The sequence below is a fragment of the Equus przewalskii genome, chromosome 1 (genome assembly GCF_037783145.1).
Source record: "Equus przewalskii isolate Varuska chromosome 1, EquPr2, whole genome shotgun sequence".
In the NCBI taxonomy this organism is placed as follows: domain Eukaryota; kingdom Metazoa; phylum Chordata; class Mammalia; order Perissodactyla; family Equidae; genus Equus; species Equus przewalskii.
This window is the reverse complement of record NC_091831.1, coordinates 93,859,230-93,875,752: the sequence shown is the minus strand read 5'-3', so window position 1 is coordinate 93,875,752 and position 16,523 is coordinate 93,859,230. Positions and strand designations below refer to the sequence as shown.

General features: G+C 61.2%; 2 protein-coding genes across 2 annotated transcripts in view; one reads left to right on the top strand and one right to left on the bottom strand.

Annotated features, from left to right (window-relative positions):
- WDR93 (WD repeat domain 93) overlaps positions 1-5,955 on the top strand; it is a 58,853-nt gene extending 52,898 nt beyond the window's left edge. Inside the window, exon 17 of the mRNA XM_070617591.1 lies at positions 5,739-5,955. Within this exon, the coding sequence (XP_070473692.1) occupies positions 5,739-5,814 (76 nt within the window). The 3' untranslated portion in view covers positions 5,815-5,955. The remainder of the gene's footprint in view (positions 1-5,738) is intronic.
- On the bottom strand, positions 3,568-4,929 carry LOC139083060 (mesoderm posterior protein 1-like). Its single transcript, XM_070617625.1, has 2 exons — positions 4,227-4,929; positions 3,568-3,912 (listed from the first exon to the last, which is right to left on the bottom strand). The coding sequence occupies exons 1-2, from the start codon at positions 4,923-4,925 to the stop codon at positions 3,847-3,849; spliced, it is 765 nt and encodes a 254-aa protein (XP_070473726.1). The 5' UTR covers positions 4,926-4,929; the 3' UTR covers positions 3,568-3,846.
- Positions 5,956-16,523: the final 10,568 nt, after the last annotated feature.

Genomic DNA, 16,523 nt, shown 5'->3' with positions numbered 1-16,523 from the left:
CTCTCTGAGGACACTGTGTGGTGCCTTCGAAAACTGCAGGTGGTTAAGGTCCCAGCCTCCCCTCATAACCTGCCCACCAGCCCCCACTGTGTGCAGGGTTTGGGACACCGCTGCTTTCGTGGCCCCATCCACCTCCGCCCCTGGGTCTCACCTGCTCCTTGTTGGCATGACACCTCCCTCTTGGCGCTGGTGCTGACTAGCTGACGTCCCCTGGACGAAGGGGTCCCCACCTGCGACACTCTGCCCCTGGACCTCCCCACCATGGGAACGAAAACACAGCAGAAACAGCTCAGAGAGTAATCCTTTCCCTCTACACAGCAGGCCCAGTGGCAACTCTCCTGCCACGAGGGAGGAGGACTCGGGATGACGGTCTCGGCCTTCCACCACTGGAATGCAAGGGGCTGACAGTTCCGGCCCTCTGCCGTGCTTCTGTTCCACACGTGGCCCTGAGTAAGCTTGTGAAACGCAGATCTTATCGTCATGCCCATTTTCAGCAGCTGTGGCACGTGCCCGTCCCTGGAGGGCCATGGAGGTCAGGACCCCCAAACTAAGGAGGGAGTGCTCTCTGAAGAAATGACAGTGACAGGCCGGGAGGGAGGATGGTGGGAGGGGTACTGAGCAGGTCAAGACCACGGAGGGCTGAGTGGGCTGTGCCCAGGAACCCAGAAGAGCTCCTTGCCGCTGGGTGATACAGCCCCTTGGAAGAGCCAGGAACCCTGGGACTTCTCAGGGGAGTGTGGGGACCAGGGTGAGGCAGACGAGTGCGCAGGTGCAGAATTTAGGAGCCATTTACCCTCAGGGTCGTGTCCGTGCAGGATGGGCAGCTGGGGGTGTGAGACAAGCAGGGGCTTTGCAGTTGGGGCAGGCTTCCTGCCCCAGCCCTGTGCCACCCTAGTGCCCCAGTAGCGGGTGTTTCAGAATCCTGGGGCATCCATGTACCCCTCAGATGGACCTGTTTATTTAGCAATGCATGACCAGAGGGACACCGGGCTGGGCCCTCCTCCAGGGGCACAACCCACCCAAGTCCCAGCCCAGCTCTCCAGCCCGCCTCCCAGAACTGCCATCTGCAATACAGACAACTCATGACCGCCACCCACTTCCTCTGCCCCAGGGTTCATGCTGTGGCCCGTGTGTCTCATCCTCGAATACATGTCTTGAATAGAATGATCAGCTTAGCTGCCCCTCCTTAAGACATGGGCCCCTCCAGCATCAGCGTCCACACAGGACAGCTGTCTCGGCGGGGGCACCAGGCGTGGTCGGTAGCAGGAGCAGGTTCCCCGCTGGCAGCCACACTGGGGGCCGACGTGCACCAGATTAGGAGCTTCAGTTTACTCCCTCCAATGCGAATGCTCACTTGCCTGCCTGGGCTGTTGCAAAGACCGGATTTCTCACTAGCACCCACTGTTGTCCCCACGCTCACAGCCACATTCTAGCTCTGTGAAAAATTCCTTGTCCTTTTTCCGTGCCTCAGTGTGCCGGTCTATAAAAGAGCTACGAGCACACAGCGGCCCAGTGCTCCCGGGCTTGGGGCTAAGACTACCTGACAGCAGACGGTGAATTTACAGCCCTCAGCCCAGCCTGGCCCACGGTGGCTGCTCCAGATATGTCTGTTTCTCCGCCACGTCGTTCCACCCATCGGGCTGTGACAGCAGCTCCGCAGGAAGGGGGGGGCACTGACAGCCAGTGGAGACCAGCGCTGGCGGGACCAGCTAGCTACTGGGGTGGGGGGCCTGGGCTGATGCCACCCTCACACTTGCACCTTCCAGCAGGTGGGCACCCAGGCTGCTCTGACCCAGGGCACCCCGCCAGCACCCCAGGTGAGGTGAGGTGCCACCAGCACCCTCCGTCCTTCAGACAGGCTGGCTGAGCTGTCAGGAGGGCAGGACAGCGGGGAGGCACCGGGGCTCTGGAACCACAGCTGCCTGTGAAGGCTGAGCATCTGCTCCTCAGCCTCTTGCTTAACTTTCCCGTCCTGAAGCCCCGAGGACTGGGGCCACCTCGCCCTCAGCTGGGAACTGAGAGCACACATGCCAGGGCTCACCTACCTGGACGCTGGTTACTGTCCCGTCTCCCTGAATGGGCACCCAGGGTCTGCTCTGGGTGCCAGTGGGGCTAGCCCAGGAAGGGGCGGGGGGAGGGGGTGGGGTGGGAGGCAGCCCCTTCCCATCTCCACTCCTGTCTTATTAGCAGGGACGTGTTAATGAAAATTCACACCCAGGTGCTAATCAATAGTCGGGGGAGGGCTCCAGCTCTGACAGGCAGGAGAGGCCCTCCCCAGGGGAGGGGCCTGGCAAGGAGCCCCACTTCTCTGTGAAAAGACTTGCTAATAACTTTAATTCCCCATCCTAAACCAGGGGGCCTTTGCCATGCAAATAGGCTTTCTGAACTGGGTAGTCTCCTGGAAAAGACTTCCTGCTCTGCTCCAGATAGAGTCCTGGGAGGGGAGGGGAGATGGGGGTGGAGAGGCAGGACAGGGGGTGATCAGCAAAGCTGTGAGGTCCCGCCCCCGCCCCCCCCAAGGCCTCTGCTTTTGGATCCCACCCTCTGCAGCCAAATGCTGGCCCGGGTGGGCCTGGACTCCTGAGTGACGCAGCAGTGACCCCCACCCCTCTCTGAACTGCTCCCCTCCTGGCCTGGGCCCAGCACTGGAAATGCTCTCCCAGGTGGTTTCCCAACAAGCCGACCAACATCCATGGGTAAACACGTCGACTGTGGCCCATCCCTGCAGGGGAATATTGTTGGGCAATAAAAGAAAGGAAGTAGACACAGGAGACAACACGAGCGGATGAACCCTGAGAACGTCATGCTAAGTGAAAGAAGCCAGACTCCAAGGCCTCATGTTGTATGACTGCACTCATACGAAACATCCAGAACCAGCAAAGCTGTAGAGAAAGTGGACTAGTGCGCCGGGGTAGGGGTGGGGAGTGGAATAATGAGGAGCGATGTCTAATACATACGCTGCATTAGAGTGAGCTATGTCCCTAAGCCACATGGGAGAGAAACCAGAGTGAAGGGAGATGGAAAAATCCCAGGTCCAGGCCGTGATGCTCCAGCGCTAGGGGAATAGGGACGCCAGACACCGGAAACCAGCCTTTGGGGCTGGGTGTCCCCCAGGCCAGAATGAACGAAGCTGGCACAATCCTGCCAGGGCTGCGGGCTCGGGTCCTGAAGTCCTATCAGGGCCTGAGTGCTGATTCTTGGTTTCTTCTTCTGTACAATGGTTATTCGGGTATAAAATATGGAGAGGACGTGAGGCACAGTAAGTACCCGCTAGTGGAAAGGTATCTTCTACAGATACTGTGCTTTTACCCAGCTTCCCACCAGGTGCAAAGAAAAGACGGACAGAGTCCACTTGCTGCCACATTCTCATCTGAAGCGCCTCCTGCTTCCTGGCCCACCCAGCTGGAAGAGGAGATGCTAAGCCAGGGTCGGGGACAAGGAGGAAGGGGTCTGAGGCTGCTTGCTTTGGGGGCTGAAATTGCAAGAAACCCTCCCAACTTTCCTCTGTTCTTTGGAGGAGGGGGAGGGAGCACTGTGTCCACCAGAGGAAGAAGAAATTGTCAACTGTCACCAGCACAAAGTTTATTCACAAATAAATAAAGACACACTAGGCAGAGCGTCCTGTCCGCCTCCGAGCCTGTAGCCCAGGGGTTCCTCCACCGCGACAGGGGCTGAGAGGGCCGGCCGGGGCGCGCACAGGCTGTCACTCGCAGGAAGGGCCATGGCAGGATCGCTGGGACCCTCTCCCGGACAGAGAGTCTGGGGAGGGACCACTTCGAAGCTGAGGCCAAGAAAGCCTCGGCGCTCACAGACGGGGCGCCAGCGGTGCGTCGTCGCTTCAACGACTCAGGCGGGCGGCCACTCCAGGGGCATCCAGGTCTCCAGCAGGGCCAGCACTTCGTCGGGAAAGAGCTGTGGGGACAGAGGGGACCCCGTGGCCCTCAGCGTTGGCCGCCGAGCACGCCTGTCGCGCTCATGGGCTCCACTCTAGGAGGCTTTAGGCGGGGAACGCGACCGTGTCCCCTGCGCGTCCTTCCCCTTCCCTCGCCGCTCGAGCGCCCGGGCACACGAGCTGTGCTGCTTTGGGGCGCGGGCCGGCGAGGCCGGGCTGCTAGGGGGATGCGGCAGGGCAGGTCCCCGCAGGGGTGTGGCCGGGGGCGCCGACAGTAGGCAGCGCCATGCACGAGGTCCCGGGATGGGGTCCGCGCGGTCGAGGAGGTACCCACCAGAGACGAGGGGCCCGGCTCCATCGCCAGCGCCTGCGGGCCCGCCGCCTCGTTGTGGAGCTCGAGCGGGTCGCAGGGCTCGGACGCAGCACCCGGAGCCCCGGGGTCGGCGGGCGGAGACCCCCAGAACACCGCGGCGCCGGCTGCGGAGCCCAGGCCCGGGCCGCGCGTCTGCGTCTGCGCCTGCGCGGGGCCGCCGTCGGGGCAGAGCGGGCAGCCCCGAGGGCGCGGCGAGGCGCTGGGCCGCGGGCGCCGGCGCCGCAGGCTGTCCTCGCTGAGGCCCAGCACGGCCGACAGGTGGCCGATGTAGCGGATGGCCAGGCGCAGCGTCTCGATCTTGGTGAGGCTCTGGCCGGCGGGCGCCACTGCTGGCGGCAGGAAGCGGCGCAGCTCGTGCAGCGCGCGGGCGAGGGTGCGCATGCGCAGCTTCTCGCGCTCGCTGGCGCTCTGCCGCTGCCCGCTGCCCAGGCGGCTGCCGCGGGCGCTGCGCCTCCCTGCCGTCGGGGTGCGGGCCGCAGGTGGCGCGGGCCGCCCGGGGCTCGGCACAGCGCTGCCGTCCGCGGCGCTGGCCCAGGAGTGCGAGGACGAGGCAGGGAAGCAGCTGCAGTCCCCGTCGGAGGGCCGCGGCGGCCGGGCAGGGCCCCAGCCCCCGGAGAGCATCCAGGCCTCGGGGCGCGGCGGGCACAGGGGCTGGGCCATGGCGGCGGCGGCGGCGGCGGCGGGTCTGCGGGCCGGCGGCCGGGACCGCTTTATGCGGAGACCGAGGTGTGAAGGGGCCCTCTTCCAGGCTGCATCAGCACTTCAAAGCGGGCTCCGGGCGGGCGGGGGCGGGGCCGGAGCCTTGGAACCGACGGGGGTCGGGGGGAAGCGAAGATGCCAGCTTGTTGGCTGCGCCAGGTCGACCCCTCCTGGGCCCTCGAGTCGGCCCCAGACCTGGCCACTCGGACATCCTGCCTGCGCCCCGCGGCCGGCGGGGGTGTCCGGCCAGCTCAGCAGGTCGAAGGAAGAGAGGTCAGAGAGCTGGAAGTCCAGGACCTGGGCGTGGGGCTGCCTTCACCTGTTGGGGACCTTAGGCAAATTCTTAAATTTTCTTGCATCTTCCTTTCCCATGGTATAATGGGAGCCTCCAAGCATGCTGCAGCCGGGCCTGTAGAATCAGGTCGGGACCGGGAGTGGGGCCCTGCTTCTGAAGCTGGCTGGTCCTGAAGGTCCCCTTCCCTGGGGCGGGGGGCACTATGAGGAAGCTGCCCCGGGTGAATCCGGCAAGCTGGCCGGATCTGGTCAGGTTGCTGGACGGTATGAACGCCGGAGGGAAGCCTGCCGCCCTCCAGGACACCCTCAACCTGGTGGGCTAAGGGGCTGGGCCTCATGCCACAGCTGCCACCACTGGCCTCTAGACCGTATTTTGCCACTTTGAGGCAGGTATAAAACGGGCTTTGCCAGTGAATTGTGAGTGGAAATGACACAAAAAGCATTTAACAAAATTCAACACTCTGTGATAAAAATTCTCAGGACACCAGGCATAGAGGGGAACGTTCTCAACCTGATAAAAGGCGTCTGCAAAGAACCTACAGCCCCGTCATACTGAAGAGTGAAAGACTGAACGCTCTCCCCGCACCCAGAGCAAGGTGAGGACGCCGGCTCTTACCGGGCCTACGCGACATTGTACGAGAGGGTCTAGCCTGTGCAATAAGGAAAGAGAAATAAACGGCCTACAAATCGGAAAGGAAACAAGACCGTCTCATTTCACACAACATGCTTGTCCACATGGGGAATCTCGGAGAATCTGCAGGGCCTGCCTGACCCCTCAGGGGTTGAGTTTGCACGTGGTCACCATCGCTGCTTCACTCGTGGGTGTCTGTTCTCCAGCTAGACTGTGAAGTACCTGGTGTCTGGCAGCACGTCCTAAGAGAAGTGGTACCCAGGGTCTCTCTCAGTCCGGGGGTCCACTGTTTTGTGTCTGCCATGGCTTGCACCCCTGTGAGAGTGATGGCTGAGCTGGTTTGTGGCAGAGAAGGCCAAGTGGCTTGGCACCTTCTCCCTGGGCATCTCTGCCTGCCCCCCTTGTCTCTTTTATCTTCCACTGCCCTGGGCCTCCCCTAACACCTTCCATACCCCTCCTCTGCAGTCGGCCCCAGCACCCCAGGACGCTTATGCCCACCCCTCACCCAGGAGGGGCAGTGCCAACCCGCCCTTGAGGACAAGGGGAGGAGCCCACTCCCGGGCGCAGCCGCAGGACCCACGGACTCCCAGCAGAGCCTGGCCCAGGGCGGCCCTCCTCAGCCTGCCGCTGGCAGCAGGGTCTGCCCTTCCAGAGTCTGGCCAGTGGAGGCCTTCCCGGAGCTCCAGATCCAAGCCCGGAACCTGGCACTGGGGCCCCGTGACAGAGCCCTTTGAGCCCATGGACCCGAGGGAACAAGCGATGGGAATGGAGAGAGTGTTGTGCCCCCGAGCGGGAGGGGGTGCGGGGTGCAGGCTGGACAGGCAGGGGGTGCTCTGGGTGCTCGGGGCCAACCTTCTGCATGTCAAAAACCCCTCCAACGCCCACGTGACTCTGATTTCCACTTGGAGCTGATAGTTGAGAAAACTCAGAACGACCAAAACCTCCTAGGCCATCAGCCCCCCTTTTGTTTTATTGTCATATCTTTTATTTATTGACTATAATTCACGCACACGGTTAAAATAGCAAAACATCAACCAGTCCAGAAGGTGCAGCCAATCTCTTTCCTGTCCTGCCCCTGAGGCTTCCAGCTCCCCTGCAGAGGGAGCCCCCTCACTGGTTTGTGGGTGACAACCCTCTGAGAGGAATTCTTACTTTATTAAGCACGAGATCAACTGCACATCTCCTGCACAAGAGGCCGGATGTGAGGGGGCCGACTGTTCAGCTCTCGTCTCCGAGGATTCTGGGGCCTGTGACCTGAGCATCAATATTCACTGGGTACTTCCACGGGAGCCCCTGAGCGACCTGGGGCAGGAGGGGACATGTGGGCCGGCATGAGAGGAGGCTCTCTGGGATCAGGGTGGAGAGAGGGTTCAAAAGACCCGGGGGTGACCGTGGAGGCAAAGAGTCCCCAGAAATGGCAGGAGAGGCAGGCAGATGGGAGAGTTCACCCCAACCCCAATCTTGGGGTCTTCAGCCTAAAGGCTGACAAATTGGAGGTGCGACCTTGGAGTCCCTCCCCCTCCTGTGTCCCCTGGGGTCTCTGGGCCCAGTTTGTGCAAAGGCTCTGGTCAGAGGACCTGATGGAGCCAAGTGGGGGCAGAGGAGGAACCCCCAACCTGCAGCCCGGGCCCCACCCCCTCGGTCAGCCAGCCTCCCTTTCACGACCTCCAGGCCCCCCGCCTTTGATCTCCTTATCACCAGCCTCTCGGTGGCTTCCTTTGGGAGCTGCCTGAGCTAATGAGTTCTCCAGGCACATGCCCTCCTGCTGGGGTGAGGACTTCACACCTCTGGGGCCTGTGTTGTGACAAGTGCCTGGGCCAGGGCTCTGCTCCCCTGGCCTGAGCCGCCTCCGCCTGCCAGCGTGTAAGGCTGGGAACGAGGCCTGGGGCAGCCCCGCCGGACAGAGGGGAGCACTCAGGGGGTCCTTGGCCAGGGAGGGGGCAGGTGGGACAGGGCAGCACCCTCTGAGGCTGGGCCGGCTCTCAGCCCTCCCGCTAGGAACCCACCGGGTTCCTCAGGCCGAGCCTGGTCCAGGGCGCTGCCCCCTCCCACCTCCTGGCCTTGATGCCCTCATTTCCCAGCAGCCCCCTGACACAGGAGTGCTAATCGAAGGTGCTATGTCAATAGTCCCCTTGCAGGCCCTAATCCCGTCCCCACTGGAGCCAGAGGCCCCAGGAGAGGGAAACGGTTCCTCTCCTGCCAGCCGGCTGAGCATCTGCAGGCGCGTCTCCTGGGAAGCTCCCCTCCTGCCAGGGGCCTCCCTGCCACAGCTCGGCACCAGCTGAGAGGGAAGCCCTTTCAGGGGAGCGACTGTTACCTGTGACGCCCTGACCTTTAGACAGTCGAGGACAGCCCTCTGGAGTGTGGCCAGTGGGGGTTAGGATGGAATCCCTGTCCTGCCCCGTGCCCCCTGTGTCCCGGGATAACACGCTCCATTTCTGGGCCCCAGCTCCGCTTCTGGGTTGTGGGGTGAGTAAAACCTGCTGTGCCGATGCTGCAAGGATGGACTCACACTGCGTGGATCCTGCTTCCTGAGGTGCTTTGGGCCTGGCGCTGGGCTGGGGCCTGGCTGGGGCACAGCTCGCAGCCACACTGTGATGCGAGTCACTGTCACCTGTCGATGAGGAAACGGAGGTGCAGGGAGCTCGTTCTCTGTAACGTGGCTGGTGAGGGCAAACCTGGGTCTGTGGGGCTCTGTCTGGGCCCAGGCCTGTGTTCCTCCTCCCCAGCCCCCTGCCCTGTCTCCACAGGAGGACCTGAGGGGCTGCTTTCCTCCTTGGGGGCGGCCCTGAGAGTGAGCGCGTGGGGCAGGGGCGATGCCCTGGAGTGCTCCAGCCCCCGTGAAACCCTGCCACAGGCACAAGGACCCGTGGAGACGTAAAAAGAAAGAGGTTTCCAGACCCGCCTGGACCTGCTGACCCGGAGCCTCTGGAGGATGGAGCCAGAGAAGCTGTCTACAGTAGAATCCCCCTGAATTGTGAAGCTCGGCCACTCCGGAAGCCACGCCCTACAGCGCACACTCCCCCTCTTATCCAGAGTGGAAAAGGCACAGGGACGGCCCAGCCCCACCCTGGATGTGAAGCCCCGTTGGGTCTCTGATAGATGGGGCCGTGCTTGGGCTGGAGAGGGGGCTGCAGCCACCTGGAGCCCAGAGCAGTCAGAGGGCCCAGCAAGAAGCTCCCAGCCTGTCCCCCACCACCCTCCTCCCCCTCCGCCCCCAGCAAAGGCCCCCAGGCTCCCAGGGAGCCCCTCCAATGGGCACCCCCTCTCCTCACACCTTTAGCTCCTGGAGCCACTGAGTTGGCAAGCCATATGGAATAGATTATTCTAGACCCATGCTAATCTGATTATCCTGGTCATGGGTCAGCTGGATGCGCAGCCAGTGGAAGTCACAGAGGCAGAGGGCTGCTGAGGAGGGAGGGGTGGGAAGAAAGGAGGGAAGTTTAGCGGCTCCCGGAAAGGCGCAGGAGGAAGTGACAGGTCTCCCGGGTGCTGGGAGCCAGCCTGAGATGCTGGGGAGCAGACAGCGCCTCTCTCCTTAGGGGAGACACATTTATGCTCCTTCGCCTCATCGGGGTGCGTGTGGGAGGGTCGAGCCTTATAGTAAAACGTAGGGAAACTGAGGCACAGCGGGGTCAAGGGGCTGAACAAGCTCAAAGCAAAGATGCAGACATGTGAACGTGGGGACACTTGTCACATGGCACCTCAGTTTCCCCAGCTGTAGAATGCAGCAGGGGCTCAGACTGCCTGTGGGACATCTTGGCATTGAAATGGCCTCCCTTGGTTAGAGCCTCAGGCCAGAGCCTTGACCCCTGGCATCCAGTGTCCTTGAATCCCCAGCCACAGCCAGCAGATGGCGCTGCCAAGCCACCTGGGATCTCGGGATCTGAGCAGGGCAGACCACCTCCTACCAGTCAGAGGCCTTTTTTCCAGGCGAGGGCCAGTGTGGGGAGGCGGTGGTGGGCACCCGGAGCTAAGTAGATGTGTCAGAGATGCTGGGGCTGGCTTAAGAAGTGCGTGAAGTCGGCTCAGCGTCAGTGTGATGGGCTGTGTGACCCCAGACAGGCCACTGACCCTCTCTGGAACCCAGTCTGCTCATCTGTCCACTGGGAAAAACCTGCATCTGTGTGCAGAGAGGCAGAGCAAGATGGAGCCCGGAGGAGGGAAGAGAAGGGGCACAGGCTCAGGAGGGCAGGGGCCAAGCAGGGACCAGGTCCCCGCCTCCCTACACGCCCCTAGGAACAAAGGCTGAACAGGGTCAGACCACAAGCTGACCACAGCTCTTGGCGGGGCAGCCTGAGGCTCTGTGCCCTGGCTGACTCCCCGATAAAGATTTGCAGGCCCGGCTCAGCTGCCAACTCGGGGCCTGTCCACACCAGCCCCCCAGGAAGCACCGGCGGGGGCTCTCTAGGCAGGAGGAACAGGTCAGGCCCCTTCTCAGCCCCCTGCCCTCGCTGATGCTCGGAACCGCACAGGGAGAGCCAGGACTAGGTGAGCCCCGCCAAGCCGCTGGGTGGCTCAGCCCTCGGCCCCTCCAGCTCCTTCCCAGGGCAGGGAGGGAGGGCGCCCCCACCTCCCCAGAGCTAGGTAGACCCAATAGAAAGCAGAGTCAGGGCTCCCAGGACTGAGCTGGGACTCCAGGCAGGACCTCGGGAAGTGGGGAGCCTCTGGGCACAGGATCATTTGCCAGAGGCTGGGGGACAGGGCATCCCTGGGTGAGTGGAGCACCTCCAGGGGGAGGGGACAGAGCTTAAATGGACCGGATACAAAATCAAGCGGGAGAAGGGTTTTACATGGTCAGTACTGAGTATGTGCCAAAGCCTGAGGATGGGATGAGCTCAGTCCTCGCTCTGGAGGGACCCCCAGGAGAAACCTAAGTCCAGCCCTCGGCCTGAGCCAAGGCGTTTTCTTCACCCTTGGGGACTTGGGAGACTTCAGCTTTGGACCCCACAGGCGGCCAGGCTGGCTGAGCCCCAGGTTCCTGGTACAGCTGCTGGCTGCCCATGACCGGGTCGGCCTCGACACCCCGCCTCCGGGCTCCCGAGGCTGGCCCGAGGCTTCAGAACAGCTCGCTGCCCTTCGCACAGGGGCTGCTGTCGGAATCATCCTGATTAGAAAAGACTCAAGGTGCGAGGGAAGCCACACTGCCGAGTAACAGCACCACGTTGCAGGAGACTCTTCCCCATCACACACGCCACTGACACAAGCGAAACACGAGAAAAGAAAAACCTAAGACACAACCCCGACATCAAACGTCATCCAATGACACCACGCCCCGGGTAAGAGTCTGCCGTGTGCAGATGTGTGAACGCACGGACACAGGCTGGGGGCCGCCCCAGATCTGGAATCACAGCCAGGCCTCCCTGGTGGGTGGGCGGCAGGTCTGGGTCTGAGGGTCATCAGGGAGACTTGCGTAATGTTTAAATTTTTCACAGGGACATCGCATTTGTATATTACATGTGCAATTTAAAAATAATTCTTGAAATACAGGTGTCAGGCTCACCGATGTGGCACCCACTCAGAGCCCAGCAGAGAACTTGTTACTCAGCCATCCCGCCCCCGGGGAGCACGAGGCAGGCCTCCGGAACCTCATTTCAGAAGTGTACCTGCTGACATGGAAAGTGTTCCACACGTCGGTGAGAACAGCGGCTACAAGACCACGCGCCCTCTGTGGGCCCAAAGGGACTGGAGGCAGGACCGGAGCTGACAGTCCTAACAGCGCTCACAGCTGCACCAGGCACGGAGCCCAAAGGTGGGAACACCCCAAACATCCACGGACGGATGAATGGAGAAGCAGAACGGGGTGTATCCACGCAATGGAAGGTCCTCAAGCATGAGGAGGAGCGAAGGGCAGACGCCTGCTCCACCAGAGATGAACCCTGAGGGAGGACCTCAGGCTACGGGAGATAGCCAGACACCAAAAGATAAGTGTTGTATGGCTCCATTTATGTGGGGTTCCCAGAACAGACAAATTCTCAGAGGCAGGAAGAAGATTAGAGGTGACCCAGGCTGGTGGAGGGTGCAAAGGGGAGTGCTTGCTTAACGGGGACAGAGTGGTGGGAAAGTTCTGGAAATGGAAGTGGTGATGGTTGCACGATGGTCATTAATGCCACTGAAGCTGCACACTTAAAAATGACCAAGATGGCAAATTTTATGTTATGTACACTTTACCACAATTTTTAAAAGTTTAAAATGTAACACACAAAAACTTTTGAATTGTATACTTTAAACAGAATGTATGGTATGTGAATTATATCTCAATAAAGCTGTCTAAAGAAAAAGAAAATATATATACCAGAAGCCTCAAAAAATGGAAAAACAAAAGCCCCGACATGCCCTCTCAATGCCTCTGTCTCTGTTCATGTATCTGTAGGGATGCTAGAAAGCTCAGGGGGCAGAGATGCGGGCCCACGTGTGCACATGCTTCTCGCTGGGTGCAACAGGGGGCGTTTAAAATTCCCTTCTTTTTGATTGCCTATATTTTCTCACTTTTTTGTAAGAAGCATTCATGGCTTTGGTAATTGAAAAAAAAAGGAATGGGTGAGGGAGGGAGGGATGAGAGGAGAAAGCCTTTGCAGACCCCGCCCCCAAGCGTGTGCACATTCCAGCAGGTGGGCCCAAGCCCCCTGGTGGCTCTGGGAGCTGAGGCGGGGAGGCTGGGCCCTCCTCCCAGGGCTGGGGACCGCAGGCCTGGGCACCATTACCCTCTCCCTTTGTCCTTCCCAAGAGCAGCAGGACCTCAGATGGTCCCTCTCCAGCAGGGCAGGCAGGCAGTCTGTGTGGAGTCTCACGTGCTGAGCACATGGTGCTCCCCCATCCTCCCAGCAAGGTGACCCATTGCCCAGATGAGACTGAGGCTCAGATGGGCAGTGAGCTGGGCGTGACTGGCCCTAGGCCTGAGCTGCCTCTGCTGGGCCCCGGAGCTGGACCAGGTGGCCATGAGGCAGGCCCTTCCTCCCCAGCCTCCTTGGCTCAGCTTTCTTGTTGGAGGCAGAGCAGTGGGTCCACCTCCACGCCCCTAGCCTGCTGGGCAGCTCCCTGCATGCCTGTGGTCCCCAGCCCCTCCTGCACTTCCCCAGCCAAGAGTGGCTGCATCCTCCCTACCTTTCTCCACTTGCTCTCCTCGGAGCTCCTGGGCCCAATCCCCCTCCCCCTGCCCCCGCCCCAGCCCCAGGCGGCCCCAGCCCTCATGTGACGCCCCTCCTGGTGCCCCTGCCCTCATGTGACACCCCCTCCTGGTGCCCCTGCCCTCATGTGACACCCCCTCCTGGTGCCCTGGCCCTCACGTGACACCCCTCCTGGTGCCACTGCCCTCATGTGACACCCCCTCCTGGTGCCCCCATCCTGATGTGACACCCCCTCCTGGTGCCCTGCCCTCACGTGATGCCCCCTCCTGGTGCCTGGCCCTCATGTGACGCTTCTCCTGACTGGCATTCTGCCTCCTGCTCTTCACCTCCCAGCCCATCCCCTTCCTCAGAATGTCTGGGGACCTCGCCGCCTAACCCTAACCCTAACCCCATCCAGGCCCCTGTCTTCCCCCACCGCCCCCCCATCCCAGGGACACAGGCCTGCTCTCCCCTGGGCCTCCCGGGTGGGGACCTGCAGCACCCCCTCCCAGCCCAGAAGCGTGCTCCAGGCTCTGAGGGCCTGGCGTCCTGGAGGCCCCTGCACACCCACTTTCCCAAGTCGACACCTTCTGCCCTGGAGGTGGTGGCCTTGTGTCCACAGGCAGAACGGAGGTGTGAAGGTGGCCACACACTCGCTGTGACGAGAAGAGCACGTGCTCCTGCGGCCCACGGCCCCCCCAACTCTGGGTTCCCACGGCCTGGGCGCCCCCTGGGCCTGAGAGGGACCCAGGGGAAGGGAGGGCCAGGCCCAGAGGGCTCCCATCCCAGCCTGCGCCGGCCTGCACTGCCCCCCCAAGAGTGGAGCAGGCAGACCCCCGGGAACAGGGCTGTGCTGGCCCCATACGGGCTGACCCGAGCCCAGCCAGCCCCCCACAGGCCCAAGCTAAGGGTCACCTTGTGGCCAGCCTGGCCTCGGCCTCTCCACTTGGCTGCTGGTCGGGGCCAGGGCTTGGGACACAACAGGGGACGACGGGCAGAGGCCCCAGTTCCATCACCTGTGAGAGGGATGCTGACACGGACACTGCCCACCTCACAGCACCTGCTACGTGCCACACGGCAGGCCGAGCCGAGGGTCCCAGGGGCCTGGTGGCCCAGCTGAGAGCCACCCTAGCTGTGCCAGAGCTTCAGGTGCAGAGAAGGGTGTGTGTGGTGCTGCACACCTGCAAGTCCACACACTGTGCTCGTCCCCCTGGAGGCCCTGAGGCCCCTTGCCCTGACACTGCCCAGGACCCCAGGAGGCGGCCCCGTCCTCGCCCTGATTCTTGGCCTGGGCTCTGCAAGGACCTCGGGGACCCTCAGGCCCAAGCCCCTGGTCTCTGGAGCCTGCCAGTGTCGGCAGGGGTGGTGCCAGCCATCCACTCCAGCCCGGGGACATGCCTCTCATGACTCGCCGACTGGCCTCTTCTTTTTTTTTTTTTTTTTTTAAAGATTTTATTTTTTCCTTTTTCTCCCCAAAGCACCCCGTACATAGTTGTATATTCTTCGTTGTGGGTCCTTCTAGTTGTGGTATGTGGGACGCTGCCTCACCGTGGTCTGATGAGCAGTGCCATGTCCACACCCAGGATTCGAACCAACGAAACACTGGGCCGCCTGCAGCGGAGTGCGCGAACTTAACCACTTGGCCACAGGGCCAGCCCCTGACTGGCCTCTTCTTGATCATCTCTAGGAACAGGCCCCTCACTCCCTCACAGGAGGGCCCATCCAAGCCTAGAAAGTTCTTTGGACTCTCCCTGGAGTGTTTCCCTGGGCCGTCAGGAGACAACTGTCACATCCCCTAGTGTTTTCCTTTTTGGACCAAACATCCCCAAGTCCCTCCACCATTTCTTTGGTGACCTGGCTTCACCAGCCTCTGCCCCCCTGAGCCTGGTAGGTCCCCACCCCTCATCAACTGTGCCCCCAGCTGACCACTTACTGCACGTGTGGCCTGCTCTGCCAGGGGAACAGGAGACCATCCCTCCTGGGGGTCAGGCCTCCTGATCCAGTGAGGGGGTACGGGGTCACCATTGTTTCCACACCTTGATGCCTGGAGACAATGACTTTCCACACGGCTGCTGGGCACGGGATGCCCCTGACCCTGAGCTGGGAGGGCACAGGGCCCTGCTGACCCCACCCTGCTAGAGCTGACGGGTTTTTCTGGTCTGTCAGGATCTCTTTATTTACTTTTATTGTTTCACGTGTACATCATGATATTCCAATTTCTGTGTGGACTGTAGCGTGTTCACCATCAAAAGTCTAGTTGCCATCAGTCACCCCACAAATGTGTCCTTCCCCCCTGCCCCCCCCCGACTTTGTTAGGATCTCTTGGGATCCTGGCTGTTACCCTGTTTACTTCTTGGGTTTGGATCTTACCCCAAATTAGATCGGTTCACGTCTTCACTCAAGATCATAATGTTGCTCATCACGAGGCTCGGAAGAGAGCTGGTGGCACATGACTAGAACCTTCTTCCAGGTGAACGTCCGTCCATCCATCTGCGGGAACATTGAGTCTGACGTGAATTCACTTAAGCGATCTGCCATCCAGCTCACGTGGCCCCACTGTCGACGACGACACCCTAGGAACTTCACCCTCGTGGACAGGAATTGTCGTGTTGGGCTGCTCACAGCACACCCCCAACATGACAGCAACCTAAACCGAATGGTGATTTATTTTCTGTCACAATGAAGAAATTCCAGGGTACACATGCTGGGCCAGTGTGGCACTTCCACGTAGTCATCAAGGCCTCAGGCTTCTTTTTGCTCCACCATCCTTACTGTGTGATTCTGTCCTTGACGTTGCCTCAGGCTCACAAACTGGTTGCTCAAGTGTCTGTTGTCCAGGTAGGAAGAGAATATAAGAGGGCAGAGCCACAGGACCGCACCTCTCTGCTTTAAGCAGCTTTCCCGGAAGCCCCGTCCAACACCTCCACCAACACCTCAGGGGCCGTTCCACCTGCAAGCGAGGCTGGGAACTGAGGCTTTTCAGCTGGGCAGATCACCACCCACAATAACACAGGGTCTCGTCATTAAGGAAGAAAGAACAGAGGCTGAAACAGACCCCGGGTGGGCAACAAGAAGTGTCTGCCACACTCGTGAACAAGCCAGCGCCTCCTCCGATGACAGGAAGGAGGGGGTGAACCTGGTGTCACTGGCACACTGAGGCCCAGAGGTGATCACCTGACCCAGCAGCACATCGCCACAGACGTCCCCCCTGTCGACAGGTGAGTCAGATGAGGAACAGAGCAGAGATGGCCCGAGTGGAAGCCCCGTGGGGCAGGGCTGGACCCAGCTCCTTGGCCCCGCACCTGGGACAAGTGCCATCACAGGAGGATGGATGCTTGTGGGTGCCAAGGCTGAAGGCCAGCTGGACGGACACCTGGGCTGGGACCCGGCCCAGCAGGACAAGCCGGTCCAGCCGTCCATTTCCTGGCCTTGGCTGGGCTGGCTGGCCCCGGCTCCAGCACCACCACCTGAGCTCTCCCGGAGCCTCTGCCCCGCAGTTCTGCTGACCCTTTGCCACAGGCCAGGAGC

Bases quoted from the DNA above. Each gene is read 5' to 3' on its own strand.
- LOC139083060 (XM_070617625.1), bottom strand. From the start codon at position 4,925: ATGGCCCAGCCCCTGTGCCCGCCGCGCCCCGAGGCCTGGATGCTCTCC. The intron at 3,913-4,226 runs GTGGGTACCTCC...CTGTCCCCACAG, and splicing joins AGCCGGGCCCCTCGTCTCTG to CTCTTTCCCGACGAAGTGCT.